Source organism: Pogona vitticeps, chromosome 2, assembly GCF_051106095.1.
Source record: "Pogona vitticeps strain Pit_001003342236 chromosome 2, PviZW2.1, whole genome shotgun sequence".
Classification (NCBI taxonomy): Eukaryota; Metazoa; Chordata; class Lepidosauria; order Squamata; family Agamidae; genus Pogona; species Pogona vitticeps.
The window spans coordinates 194,785,398-194,798,827 of record NC_135784.1 but is presented as its reverse complement, the minus strand read 5'-3'; the positions used below and the strand labels follow the sequence as shown (position 1 = coordinate 194,798,827).

The 13,430-nt window shown below is 42.5% G+C and overlaps 1 protein-coding gene across 1 annotated transcript in view; it reads right to left on the bottom strand.

Moving 5' to 3' along the window:
• Positions 1–4,885: 4,885 nt before the first annotated feature.
• Positions 4,886–13,430, bottom strand: part of TRPV5 (transient receptor potential cation channel subfamily V member 5) — a 50,514-nt gene continuing 41,969 nt past the window's right edge. Inside the window, exon 15 of the mRNA XM_020811534.3 lies at positions 4,886–13,135. Within this exon, the coding sequence (XP_020667193.3) occupies positions 12,898–13,135 (238 nt within the window). The 3' untranslated portion in view covers positions 4,886–12,897. The remainder of the gene's footprint in view (positions 13,136–13,430) is intronic.

Sequence of the window (13,430 nt, the reverse complement as noted above, 5' to 3'; positions counted from 1 at the left end):
CATGGAATATTTCTTAGTTTTGGCAGTGTTCTTTACCTTCTTTGACATAAAGGTAATGCTGTAGCTGAAGTCAGGTCTCACAGGGTCAAAGCCCCAGGACTTTCTCAGTAGGCAGGACTCTGACCTCATCTGCCATCCCCATCAAGCTTCCTTGCAGGAAAATAATACATGATCCCTGCACCTGGCCCCAACAAATAATCCACTCCAGAAGAGTTCATGTCAACCAAGTCACAAATGAAGCCAGATTGCTTCCCCACTGTATAAAAAAGTAAGTTTAGACTTAGAGCCTGATTACACAAGGTAAATGTTTCCCCACTTCTAACAATACTTTCCATACCCCTCTGATACTGAATTGCAGTCATGTGGTATATATACCAGGATGAACATTATCTTTTAAGGTTACCAATTCATTTCTTCCTGTTTGTAACATTATGGCCGGCTACACCATGGAATAGATTTACTTCCTCTCTTGTCTCCTGGGGCAGTGCAGCCCTTACTTTAATTTTTTTAAAAAATATATTTTACTGAGATAGCGTCAATATGTCGGGAAGGGGTTACTGTTCGATAACATTTTATCTCTTTCATCATGGGTTCTTGAAGAATTGAACCTGCCTCCCCCCAACTTCTAAGGCTGTGTCACTTGCCAGACAATAGGTCAATGGTCCTCAATGCTGGGCCTCCAGATGTTATTGAACTACAACTCCCAGAAGCCTTCGCCACCAACTCTGCTGGCCAGGATTTCTGGGAGATGAAGTCCAAGAACATCTGGAGACCCGAGGTTGGGGACCACTGCAATAGGTGGAGTATTGTCCCTTTAAAGCCGTTCACATACATTTACTGATGTATCGATATAGTGGCCACGAAAATAATTTTAAAAAAATTAATAGCAGGGCTGCTGTGTGGCAGTAATGGCAACTGCCTTCCCTGGTGACTCAGCTTCCGACAAGAATCAATAGGGTCGTGCACAGATGCGATAGTGCAAAGGAATGAATCAATAAGTCACTGGAATAAAATAACACAACCCTCTGGGCAAGGGGCATGCATCATGTGACTGGAAATTTATACAACAGTCTAAGTAGGTTATAACAAAGGAACAGTTGCTCCATGTGATCAGGCCCTTAGGTGCATCATTTACCACACTTTGATGGGTATTCAGTATGATATCAATTTCAAAAGACCCTTGCAACTCAGTTTTAAAAGAGCAGCAATAGAATCTAAAGAAGTCTCCCATCACTACTTTATGCCACTATTAACACCCTGTGCTGTCAAGGAAAGCAGCTGGTTTTTTAATGGTCCCCACCCAACTAGAGTTCTCTGCACACACTTTCAGAAATACTAGTTCTGTAGGTGGAACTAGGCAGGGAGCATAGCCAGGAGAGGGGTTCGTGTGGGAGAAGCTTGCTTTAAAAAAAAGAATTGATGGATCACTTAACAAAAACCCACTTTTACTGGCAAATCAGCAAAACACCAGCTGGCTGGATCAAATTGCAAGGTGCCAAGGCAGTGAGTGTGAGGATGGTATCACAGATCTCGTTTTGGCATAATCCACTGGGAGGTTAACACAACCTGGTGTGGTGTGGTGGGATTTGGATTATGTTAAGCGGGATACAAACAAGCTGTTCTGGCTTAAAAAAAAAAAAGAGAGTCCCTGAATGCATCCACAGAATTCCATGAAGCTCCATAAGGCAGCGGGTGGTGAGAATATGACAGCAATTTCCCAGTCTTTATTGGCAATCGTGCTGCTACCACCAGTGCTGTGAGGGAAAGGTCAAGGCAGATACACCTTATGTCCCCAATGCCCTTTAGGACTGAGATGTTCAAAGAGGTGGCGTTTGCACTCCTTGACCTTGGGAGGAAAGGCGGTCCTGTTGTGACAGGACTAAACTGGCTTGGGTAGGGTTTTGTCAATTTCTCCGTTAACATGTTTATTTAGTTATCTTATATTCCTGCTAAATGAGGCCATCTAGGTTGGAACAAGGGAGGTGGAAAACACAGTTCGGTTCCTCCCTCTTCATTAAATGCCATCCCGAACTGTTCCGTCACCTCTGATACCACCTGCCTTGAATATGCCATCTCTTGCAGCATAAACAGGCCTTTTCAGACTTTTCATCTCTCTTTCGGGTGAGGAAAGGGCACTCTATGGGGCATCTATTGCGCCAGAAGGTTGTTTTCATGGCTCTCGTCTCCTCCAAATTTTGGTGTCAAAAAAGTTCCTATAGGGGAAAAAAAACCCAAACATATTACTGCTCCTGGAAGCCTCCAGGTGCAGTGATTCAGTTTTTAAACAGGTTCCAGCTTCCCAACACCATTTAAAACTAGAACTGAACAATTTTCAAATACAGTGGGGCCCCACTAGATGATTACCCTGCAAAACGGGTGAACCACAGGATGATGACTTTTTGCGATCGCTATAGTGTTTCGCAAAATGGTTTTCCTATGGGGGATTTCGCTGGACGATGATTTGGTCTGTGCTTCGCAGACTGTTTTTCGCAAGACAACGATTTTTACAGCTGATCGGCACCTCTGTTTTTCGCAAGACAGCGATTTTACAGCTGATTGGCACTTCACAAAATCGCTTCCCTATGGGCAATTGTCTCTGGACGACGACAATTTTTCCCCATTGGAACGCATTAAATGGATTTCAGTGCATTCCAAAGGGGAAACACTTTTTGCAAGATAATGTTTTTGCTAAACAGCGATTTCAGTGGAACAAATTAACATCATCTTGCGGGGCACCACTGTACCTGTTTTTCATTTCTTTTTGTTTTGTGGGCATTATTGCTGTTCTATGTATACCTGGGATGATTATAGAAGAAAATTGGATCCTGGGCCTACCAAAATTGTCCACCCATAAGGCCCATTAGGAAGAAACCCAGTTTGGCGGCGGACGAAATTGGCAACTACAGGCCCATCGCCAATGTTTCTTTCCTAGGCAAGGTGGTTGAGAGGGTGGTGGCCGATCAGCTCCAGGCCCACCTGGATGAAACAGATGCCCTGGATCTATTTCAGTTGGGCTTCAGGCCGCGCCATGGTACAGAAACGGCATTTGTCGCCCTGTGTGATGACCTATTGAGGGAGGCTGACAGGGGCAAAGTGTCTCTGCTGGTCCTACTCAACATCTCAGTGGCCTTCGATACCATTGACCACAGTATCCTCCTGGGGAGGCTCTCCGAGTTGGGAATCGGTGGCCTGGTGCTTGCCTGGCTCTGTTCCTTCTTGGAGGACCAACCCCAGAGAGTACAGCTTGGGGAGAGCTTTTCGGCCCCGTGGAGTCTCAATTGTGGGATTCCACAGGGGTCGATTATCTCCCCAATGCTGTTCAACATCTATATGAGGCCGCTGGGTGGGGTCATCAGGGGGTGTGGAGCCCTGTGTCACCAGTACATTGATGACACTCAGCTCTACATCTCTTTTCCACCTACCGCAGGAGATGCCATTCTGTCCCTTCAGCGCTGCCTGGGGACTGTACTGCAGTGGATGCAGGAGAACGGGCTGAGGCTGAACCTGGACAAGACGGAGGTACTGAGGGTGGGCGCCCCCACAGTTGGGGGTCTGGGAAACTCCCTCTCTTTCGGGGGGATGACTCTTCCTGCCAAGGATGGGGTCCGCAGCTTGGGGATCCATCTGGACCCGGCGCTCACTATGGAAACTCAGGTGGTGCCGGTGCTCCGAACCGCCTTTTTTCATCTTAGGCAGATAGCCCAGCTGCAGTCCTATCTCGATGTTGGGGCGCTCACTACCTTGGTGCATGCGCTCGTAATCTCAAGATTAGACCACTGTAATGCGCTCTATGTGGGGCTGCTTTGAGGCTGTTGCGGAAACTCCAGGTGGTGCAGAATGCTGCGGCCAGACTTCTTAGTGGAGTGAAAAAATACCAACACATCTCACCCAATCTGACCACATTGCATTGGCTGCCCATCTGGTTCCACATCGACTTTACGTATAAAGCCCTAAACGGTTTAGGGCCTCGATACTTGCCGGAACGCCTACTCCCACCAAGATCTACCTGTGTCACTCATGCAAGCCAGGAGGTGAGGTTGAGGAGCCTAACGCCGAGGGAGGCCCAGAAGGAAAAGACAAGAAATCGTGCTCTCTCGGCGGTGGCTCCTCGCCTCTGGAATAATCTACCCCCTGAGATTCGCGCAGCTCCCTCGCTGGGTATCTTTAAAAATCAACTAAAAACATGGATGTTTCGGCAGGCCTTCCCCCCAGCCAATTCCTGATTTCCCCTTTTTCTCCTCTTTCCCATTGTTGTCCCATCTTGTTGAAATGTCTTCCATTATGTAAAAATCGTGTGTGTGTGTGTGTGTGTGTGTATATATATATATATTATGTATTTTTATGTTGTAAGCTGCCTAGAGTGGTCTTAACTGACTAGATAGGCGGGATATAAATAAATAAATAAATAAATAAATAAATAAATAAATAAATAAATAAATCATCCTATTTTATAAACAATTCTTCTTGGCTAGTTCAGTGAAGACTGTTTTTTCTACGTTATGTTAACACATTGTTGGTGTTGTTAAATGCTGTCAGTTTGTATCCTTACAGGGTCATCCAGACATCTGACATGTCTGAGCAGTGCTTTTGCCATTGCCATCCTCCAGAGAGCTTTCAGGGCCATATTGGTGTTACTGGATAAATGTTGCAATATAACAGCAAAGAGCTTAATGATCATGACCTACTTAGCACCAGTACTGCAACTTTTGGAAGGGTGAATCTCCACTTGGGGAATTAGCAAAACTTGTTGAGCTCTTAAGATCACAATGCCTATAAAATTCAAGGGAGGGAGCCAGTCTTTGATGGCAGTCCCAGTGGCAAAGCATGAAATGAGGGAGTTAAGTACCCATGCAAGTCAAGCTTCTGTATGGGTTTAGCAAAAGGGCATGGAAGATGTAGAGGCAACAGGAACGGAAACAAACAGAAAGCTTCTGTGAAATCTGGGATAGAATATCCAGGGCTAACATGCAGAACAGCTTTAGCTGAGTTTATTTATATACAAAAGGAATTCCTTAAATCAATACTGGGGTCTCTGAGCCATGTTGCTGAGGTCCTTTTTATGAGCTCAGGGTCCATAGTCATCAGTTAATGCAGGCTAGGAAGGGGAAATTAATCCATAGAATCATCAATTAATTTACTTTTACATAATTAAAAGAAGAGAAAAGAAGCTTTTGTACCAGGGTAAATGCAAACACTATTAGGACTGATTTTGACTCTTATTTTTCCCTTTAATTTTTTTTCCAACTAGGATATATAAAAAAAGCATCAGTCAAAGAAAAAAGTGCTTTGCTATAGAGTATTTTCAGAATATCATTTAACTGTTTAATAGTAGGACTTATTTCCAGAGGGCAATATGGGATACTATATACATCATGCTATCTTTTTTAATTTTATTCTTTTTGGCAAATGCAAAACCCAACTTTTGCAAAAGACGTTTGCACTGTCTGTTTTGCCTTTTTCTTTTTTGCTTGACTTCTTGGGTAGGTCTCCTGTCCATCTCTTTTGCCTCTAGTTGTCATAGCTTAATTCCTGCTTTGTGAATTTCTTTAAGACACATGGCTTAAAATGCATTCTCCAATTAATGTTTCTGTAATTGGTTTGACAAGATGATTTTAATACTATTAGAATCCCCTTGTTTAAGATATATATGAAGCACAGATGTTATGGCTTGCAAACTAATAGTCAAAAAGTCAAAAAGTGGAAGAATTCTAGGACACCCAATGTATTAACCAAGGACAGATGAATTTTGTTTGTAGATGGGCTGTGCTGTACCTGCTGGGGGGTAGACCTCCCATTTTGACCACCTTGTTCAAAAAGAAGAATACACACAATGTGAAGATTATAGGAGAGAATAATGGATTTATTTTAAATACAATTGTGCTTTCATTTTGTACAACATGAATAAAAAATATGACAAATTTCTATTTTGTAACTTTTTCACACAGCATCCACATTCTTAAAAAGTGCTTCCAAATTGATTTGAGGTCACTAGTTGATGAGCTTTTTTATATTTATTTTTAAAATAATGTACAGCAAAGTGCAGAAAATAATAGACTTTTGATCTATGCCAGCACTCAAGTAATTTTTTCTACTACACCCACTGTGATCTCAACAAAGTCATATTTCTGAAGTGATTTCACTGGAATAGTTTCACAGCACTAATTAACGAGTGATGCAGAACAGAAATGGCACACTTACACCAAGAAACGTTTGATCATGGAAGAGATACCTTTTCACCTCCTTATAGAGCAAGCTGCTGATTTCCTAAACAAGGCATATTCTCATCTATCTCTTCTTCGCTTCCTACTGTGTCACTTATCCCAAACAAAGGCTCAACAGTTTTGTTTGTGGAATTGTTATTAAAGAGAGGCAAAACTGGTCTTCCAGATGCTCCATAAGTGGTGTGAACCTACTTGTTTTGCTAGTTGCAACTCATATAGCCACCCTAAAAGCAATTGCACCATTTAAACAAAAGCATTGAATAAAGACTGCACTGTTGATGTAAAATTATTATAAAACACTGCTGAAGAGCCACATTGGCTTTAAGTGATGATGCAAAAGCCAGAAGAATAACTACAAGTTTGTTTCTTGAAAACTCAAAGCCACCTGGGATTTTCTATTTCTTAGTAGCGGTGTTCAGAGCCTGCCTGATTGGTTGCAGGACTCAATTCACTGAAGGGTCTGAAAACGGTTCAGTGTTTCTGGCAGCAGGCGAAGACTTTGAAAACCTGCAAATACACTTTCAATCCTGTTTTAAATACATCTAGCCAGTGACTCGAATTGGATATTTTTATTTAGATATCCTGAAAACATTGTTTTATCTCCTAACTTGCTACTTCAGATAACAACGTTTTTTTTAAATATCACAAAACTGGAGAATGATTTGATCTGAAATGTTATTTTACCATCGCTCAGAAACAGAACAGAAAAATAAAATAATACAACAGAGTTATATATTAGTGGGCTTTCCCAGCTACATTCAGGCTAACAAAACTAAGAAAAGGGCATTCGTAGACCAACAGATCAAAGCCAAAAAGATAACAGGGATTATGGAGGGATTATGACACCTCAGTTGTGGTGACTTGCATAGTTTGTGCAATGTTTGTCTTTCTGCCCGAATGTAATACAGTGTACACATGAAATAAGTAAACTGGTGGCACTGCTAGAAGAAAAGGTGAGAGAACTGGAGCAGTGAGTAGCCACACTTAAGGCTATAAAGGAAGACGAAGTATACATTGACAGAACTCTTGAGCCGCCACTGACATCAATGGAGGCACTGGAGGTGAAAGAGCAACAAGGGAGGGCAAAGAAGGACAACGCTGGGGGGGGGGGGGGAAAGAGCAAATATAGTGGAGGAAGCACCATGGAAAAGAGGGCAGAAATAAGGCTAAGCTGAACCCTTTTGTATGAAAAGTGAACTGTCGATAGTAGAGATGGGATATTCCTATCCATTAACAAATAGTGAATGCTTAGCCTCTTTAGTCACAGAGGTTTTCTGTTTAAGGGAGGACCATTCTAAGACTCAGGGTGTGAGTAGAGAGCCCAATTATCCCAGCCTGTATTGGTCTAGACCAGGGGTCTCAAACCTCAAACCCCTGGTCTAGACCATGCTAAAGAGGGTCATGGTATGTCATTTGAGGTGATCTGTGCAAGGATCAACCACACCACACCTAAAATGACTCTGTTTAGCACCATCTAAGCACTGGTTCTTAACCTTTGTTACTCAGGTGTTTTTGGACTGCAACTCCCAGAAGCCTTCACCATCAGCTCTGCTGGCTGAGGTTTCTGGGAGTTGCAGTTCAAAAACACCTGAGTAACAAAGGTTAAGAACAGCTGAAATCTTCTTTAAAGAAAAAGGGGAAACAATCCCCCCACCTTCTCCTCTATACTTTGCTCAAGCTGCTTAACAATCTTGAAATAGGAAGCTTCCTTCCTGTTTGCCTGCTTAAGGGAAGGAAAATAAAACTTCCAGTTTTAAATAAATTGTTGCTAACTCATCAGCAATGCTTTGAAATTGCTTTAAAAAAAAAACTTTCAAAATGCCACTGATGTGTTAGCAATAATTAAAAACAAATGCAAAACTTCCTCTTCCTTTCCACGTGCAGGGGAGCAGCCAGCAAGCATCTCATTTCTCAAGACTGTTAAGAGGTTTCAGCAAAGGGACAGCCAGACAGATGCATGGATTCTGTCGCTGAGAGGGACCCCAAAAAGTGTAGGTGGCGGGTTGGTCCACAAAGGGATGTACATTATATGGTCATTGGAAAAAGAACTGAACCAGCCTGTCCCCAGCCCAAACCATACACACGAATGCTATCTTCATTTGCATTCTCCTGACTCAACAGGAATATGAAAACTTGTGACAACTTGAATACAATAAGGATATTTACATTCCAAAGTTCCAAAAGTTTAGACTGTGAAGAAACTGAAACAAAAGGTAAAGCTCTTCCTGAATTGTCAACTGAAACTAGCAGGCGTGTGATGAGTAAACTGCAAATTTCCAATTTTGTCTGACTCTTGCTGTACCAAGATTCCATATCGATACTTCTACCTACATCTATGAGACTTCTCGGCTTCTTCTCTCATTGTCCTTTTTTGTCTGTTTTCCCCCCAATAGTTCTATCCAGAAACTGTTCAAATCTGTGCATTATTGAAGCCTACTGAATCCTGCACAGGAAGGATGTTATTCTCAGCAGGAATTGTAATAATCCTGTGCAATTTAAACTTGGGGGGGGGGGAGGAAACTTCTGACAAATCCTGGAAGATTTCCTGAATGATTTCTTTTTTTTTTTTTTTAAATCTCACATGGAAAAATCTTGCTGCAAGAAAACAAGAGTGTTTGTTTTTAGACAGAGGTTATAGGATTAAGTAGAAAGTAGTTTCAGTCTCCCCATGAAAAACACATCCTTAATAGGGGGAAACACCCTATTAGGGAGAATGGATCAAACCTAGCCTTCTTTGAGGTAGTCTCTGCTATTTTTCCTTGGCCCTGCTTCTGTGGCCTGAAATGGAGCAGTCCAAGGAAAGCCATATCGCTTGATGCTGCTGATGGCTAAAACCAGGCCCCCAAAGAAAAATTGGAAGGGACCTAGAAGGACATCCAGTCCAACCCCCTGCTCAATCCAGGAATACAAATCAAAGGATATCTGCCAGGTGGTTGTCTAAGTGCATATAAATGGCTTTGGCTTTGTAGGTGGCCAGGCCAATACTCCTGAGCATTCAGGATAGTGTGGGAAATGTTGTTATGTCCAATGACAATTTTGTGTACCTGGGGTCATCTTGGGGCCACTCTGACTTCCAAAAAAGGGCATGTATATTTTCAAATATACATGAAAATATACATAGCTATTTGCATAGCTTCTGAAAGGCAGTTTCCTTTGGCTATCTTGGTAGGGAGCATGTCAAATTCAGGAAAGTGGCAGTAAGCAACCGTACCAAAAAGATACTCTATGGATGAAGCCCCAGTTTTGCTTGCTAGTTATATCACAGGTGCAAATGAACTCCATAGTGCAGTGACTGAATATCAGGAAAAATGTCCTAACTGTTAGAGTGGCAAGACAGTGGAACCAATTACCTCGAGAGGTGGTGAGTGCTCCAACACTGAAGGCATTCAAGAGAAACTTAGATGTCCACCTGGCAGAAATCCTTTGATTTGTATTCCTGTATCGAGCAGGGGGTTGGACTTGATAGACTGTTCAGTCCCTTCCAACTTCTCTGTTCTATAATTCTATGATTCATTCAATGCAGTCAAATCTGGGATCTGTAAGCAGAGGTCAGCCAACTAGAGAAGTCGCTTCATTTACTAGTCTCAATGGCATGCCTTACTAGCTAAAGCATAAATTTTGATTTAGATAGAATCTAAAAGCAGGTGAACAGAAGACTCTTCCTTCCAAATGTCAAGACATGAAATGAAAATATTACCAACTATTCAAAAATCTCTCTCTCTCTCTCTTAATCTCTCTCTCTCTCTCTCACACACACACACACACACATACACACACACACATTCTCCCTCCCCCTCCACATATATGCACGCACATGAGGAAAATAACATTTTCCATTTCCATAGACAATTAGTGCAAATCCCCCAAGGATAAGAAAGGAAATCAAGACCAACCCAGACAGAGGGTTTGATCAGATAGCAATATGAAACCACTATAATATAGTCTGATCACTCCATAACTCAGTTCAACAAAGTGATATCATCAACAATCATCCATGTTAACTTGAGGGGGTGGTTTCCAGACTCTCAATGTTCAGATTAATGTGTCCTTTCAAATTACACTTCCTGAAACCTTGGCAAGCAGGGTATTGAGACACCTTCAAAATGTACACTGACTTTACATAAAGGCATTTATTGGCTAAGCCAGATGATTTCTTTTTTGCCCTGTTTCAGGACTGGCCAACTTTACTCTTTCCAGGAAAGTGTGCCCAAAAAATGTAATAAACAAAAACAGAAGTGGCTAAATATCCTTTGAATTTTGAAAACAAGAGTATAGTTCAAGACATGAAATGATACCAGAAGGCCCTGTGGCATATTTGAAAAGTGATTCTCCACTCTGGAATGCTACAGTTCAACTTTTTTTAAAAACAAAAAAAGAAGGGAGTCCATAAAGCTTGAGGACCCCTAAAACAGCAAAGGGGTGTCTACATATGGCATACAGCTCCACTTTACCCACCCCAACCCTCTTTAAACAGAGAAGAATGCTTCAGAATTCATCCAGCACTCCTCTGTAGCTACCCACTGTACGGAAAGAGCAGTAGGAGCAGACAAGGTATCTTTCAGGGTAGCTTATCCCCCTTTACTACTAATTGGGGAACCCTCAACAAGCTTGCGAGGGCCCCAGCTTGGCACACAGCTCAAAAATCACTGAGTCAGAATGAAAATATATATAGCATTTATACTCAATATAAGGGAAGCAGGCAAATAGGCCTCCAGAGTCTCAGTTTGGAGCCATAGAGTAAGCTCCTCCATGGCAGGATCTGTCCTTGTTCTTTAACTCTCCACACTCCTTTTCACCAGCTTATGATGCTGTGTATGTGGCACAGTTGTATTTTGTCAATGCAATTGTACACATTAGGTAGTTACTTGATTTGTATCATGCCTTGCTGGGGCCCAAAGTGGCTCAGAACACCATTTTTTTACAAATTCAAATACAAGTGTATCTCTTTTGGCCAGCTGAGATATTTCTGGACTGTTCTTGCTAGAAAGGTACAAGAGTAATTTTCCACTGAGTTCCACTATTAAAAAGGCAACAGTCTCAAGTCTCTGCTTTTATTTCACTGGTGATTGTTTTATCCTTTCAGTTGAAACTTGAAATATCAATAATGCTGGAGGGCGGGACCTACTTCATTCTCTTACGGATGGAAGGCAAGGCTGCCTTCTGAGTTGGATTTGAAGCAAAGGCCATTTCAGGAGGACCATCAATGTGGAAGAAGACAACTGTGAAAGTCCGACCAAAATATTTCACTTGGTTTAACTCTGCAGGTGCTTTTTGTTGTCCAGGAGCTTCCAACGTACCTTGGAGTTATGCTTCAGTGAAGCTTTAGTGACTTTTTAAGGATATAAAATGTGCTTAAGGGTTGTTTAGAGCACCTATTTGATATACCCAAGATTCCAGATCCAATCCCTAGCATCTCCAGGAAGGGTAGGAAAAACTCTTGTCTGAAACTCTGGAGAGTGGCTTCCAGTCCGTGTCAAAACTTTTAGGGTTAAATGGATTAATCACTAGGATAAAAAAAAAAACTTTGGAATACTTTTGGTCATCTTAATAAAACCTCAACTCCTTGAGTACTTTACTTAAGCAGAAAAGTTCCAGGCTTGATCTAAGCAAAGTTTTGTGACAACAATACTCAGAAGAGATGAAGGGGTGATGTCATGAAGGGGGAATATTTCTCACCAGCCCTGGCTACATGATCTGGATTGCAAGGCAGACATCTGTATTCTGTTTCATATTTGCCCTTTCCTGCAAAGAGACAATTTAAAATGCTGTTGTGGATCAGCATAAGGGTACTGGGGGATGTTAAAGTGCCACAGAAAGCATGCACAGGAATCAGCAGCATCTGGTGGGATGAACAAAATTGGCCACAGTCTACCCCAGCAAGCAGATATAGTAGCAGTTGTATGTTAATCGAAGCACATTCACAACATTTCCCCACCACCACCATGCTACCCTGCTCCAACAAACATTAACACAATTCCATTTAGCTAAAGGGGGGGGGGAGCTGGTTCTTCTCTTTCAAAAAGAAACTGAATTTATAATATAGCCCTAAAAAGTCATCTGGCATAACATGAACAGTTTCCTTTAATTTAAAGTGCACTGGCTTCCCATAGTCAGAAAACATTCTGCCCTTCTCCAGGAAATGAGGTGGAAAGAGAAGATGTTTCTACTCCTGAACGATTAATGTCCATACTCCTGAAGAACTTCCGACCGCTAGCTTACTGCCTGTGGACAGGCTGCTGAGTTGCTGCGTCAGCTCCCTGAGTTGAAAGGATGTGTTCTCTCCCTTTGTTTTTTTTCATATTTCAATTTTTCCATAGAGTCGGCTCTTCAGAGAGCAAGGAGGAATGTGGAATGTTGCCTGAGAACATGTTGAGAGACAGGAACTATTGGTCACTTAACTCCTACAATAATCTTTTTGATGTTGATAAACTCCAGTGCTCTCTTAGAACAATTTCTCCAAAAAGGAGACACGCATTCCAGTAAGAACCCTTGCAGATTGCAACTCTCTTTCTTTAGATGTGCAAGAGCAGCATATTGTGGAGAGCACTCCATGCAAGGATGAGATGTACCTAGAGGGAACTTATCTGGATAACCCCGCTAGAAGATCCCACCAAAGGGATCAGTAATGTGGCACAAAGCCCCAGCTGCATGTGGCGGAGACAGTTGAGATGGTATCTCAGACGTGGTAGACCTTTTCTTCTAAGGCAGGATTCACTTCCCCATGCATGCGTCTGAAGGTGCTGTGCCGCAGGATTTGCCAACCACGATGGAAACTGTTCCCAGATGTGCTCCTCGAGACAGATGGAGATGGGTCCTTCTTGAGGTGCCTATCGAGCTGCTCTTTGTCCTGGCTCTTAAAGGCCTCTGCATACCGAAGCACCTTGTGTTTGTTGGAATCCACGCGCTCGTCCACCCTGTGTAGATTGAAAAGAATGAACCATCATACCTTGCCTCAACTTATACTGTCAACGTAGCCCTACTGTGCAGTGTCTCTGACTGTGTCATGCCCAGCAGGTTTTCTAGAAGGGGGCAGAGATTTAATCACCCAGTTCTGGTGATGGCAGATCAGCTTCTCTTTTCAGATGGCAGATCAGCTTCTCTTTTCAGCCAGTGTTAGACCTCTAGTGTCAAGTTACAGCTTCTGTTGCTTAGATGAAATAGCTCCTCTTGCCAGAGACTGCAAGGCTTGAACCATGAACTTAACAGGGC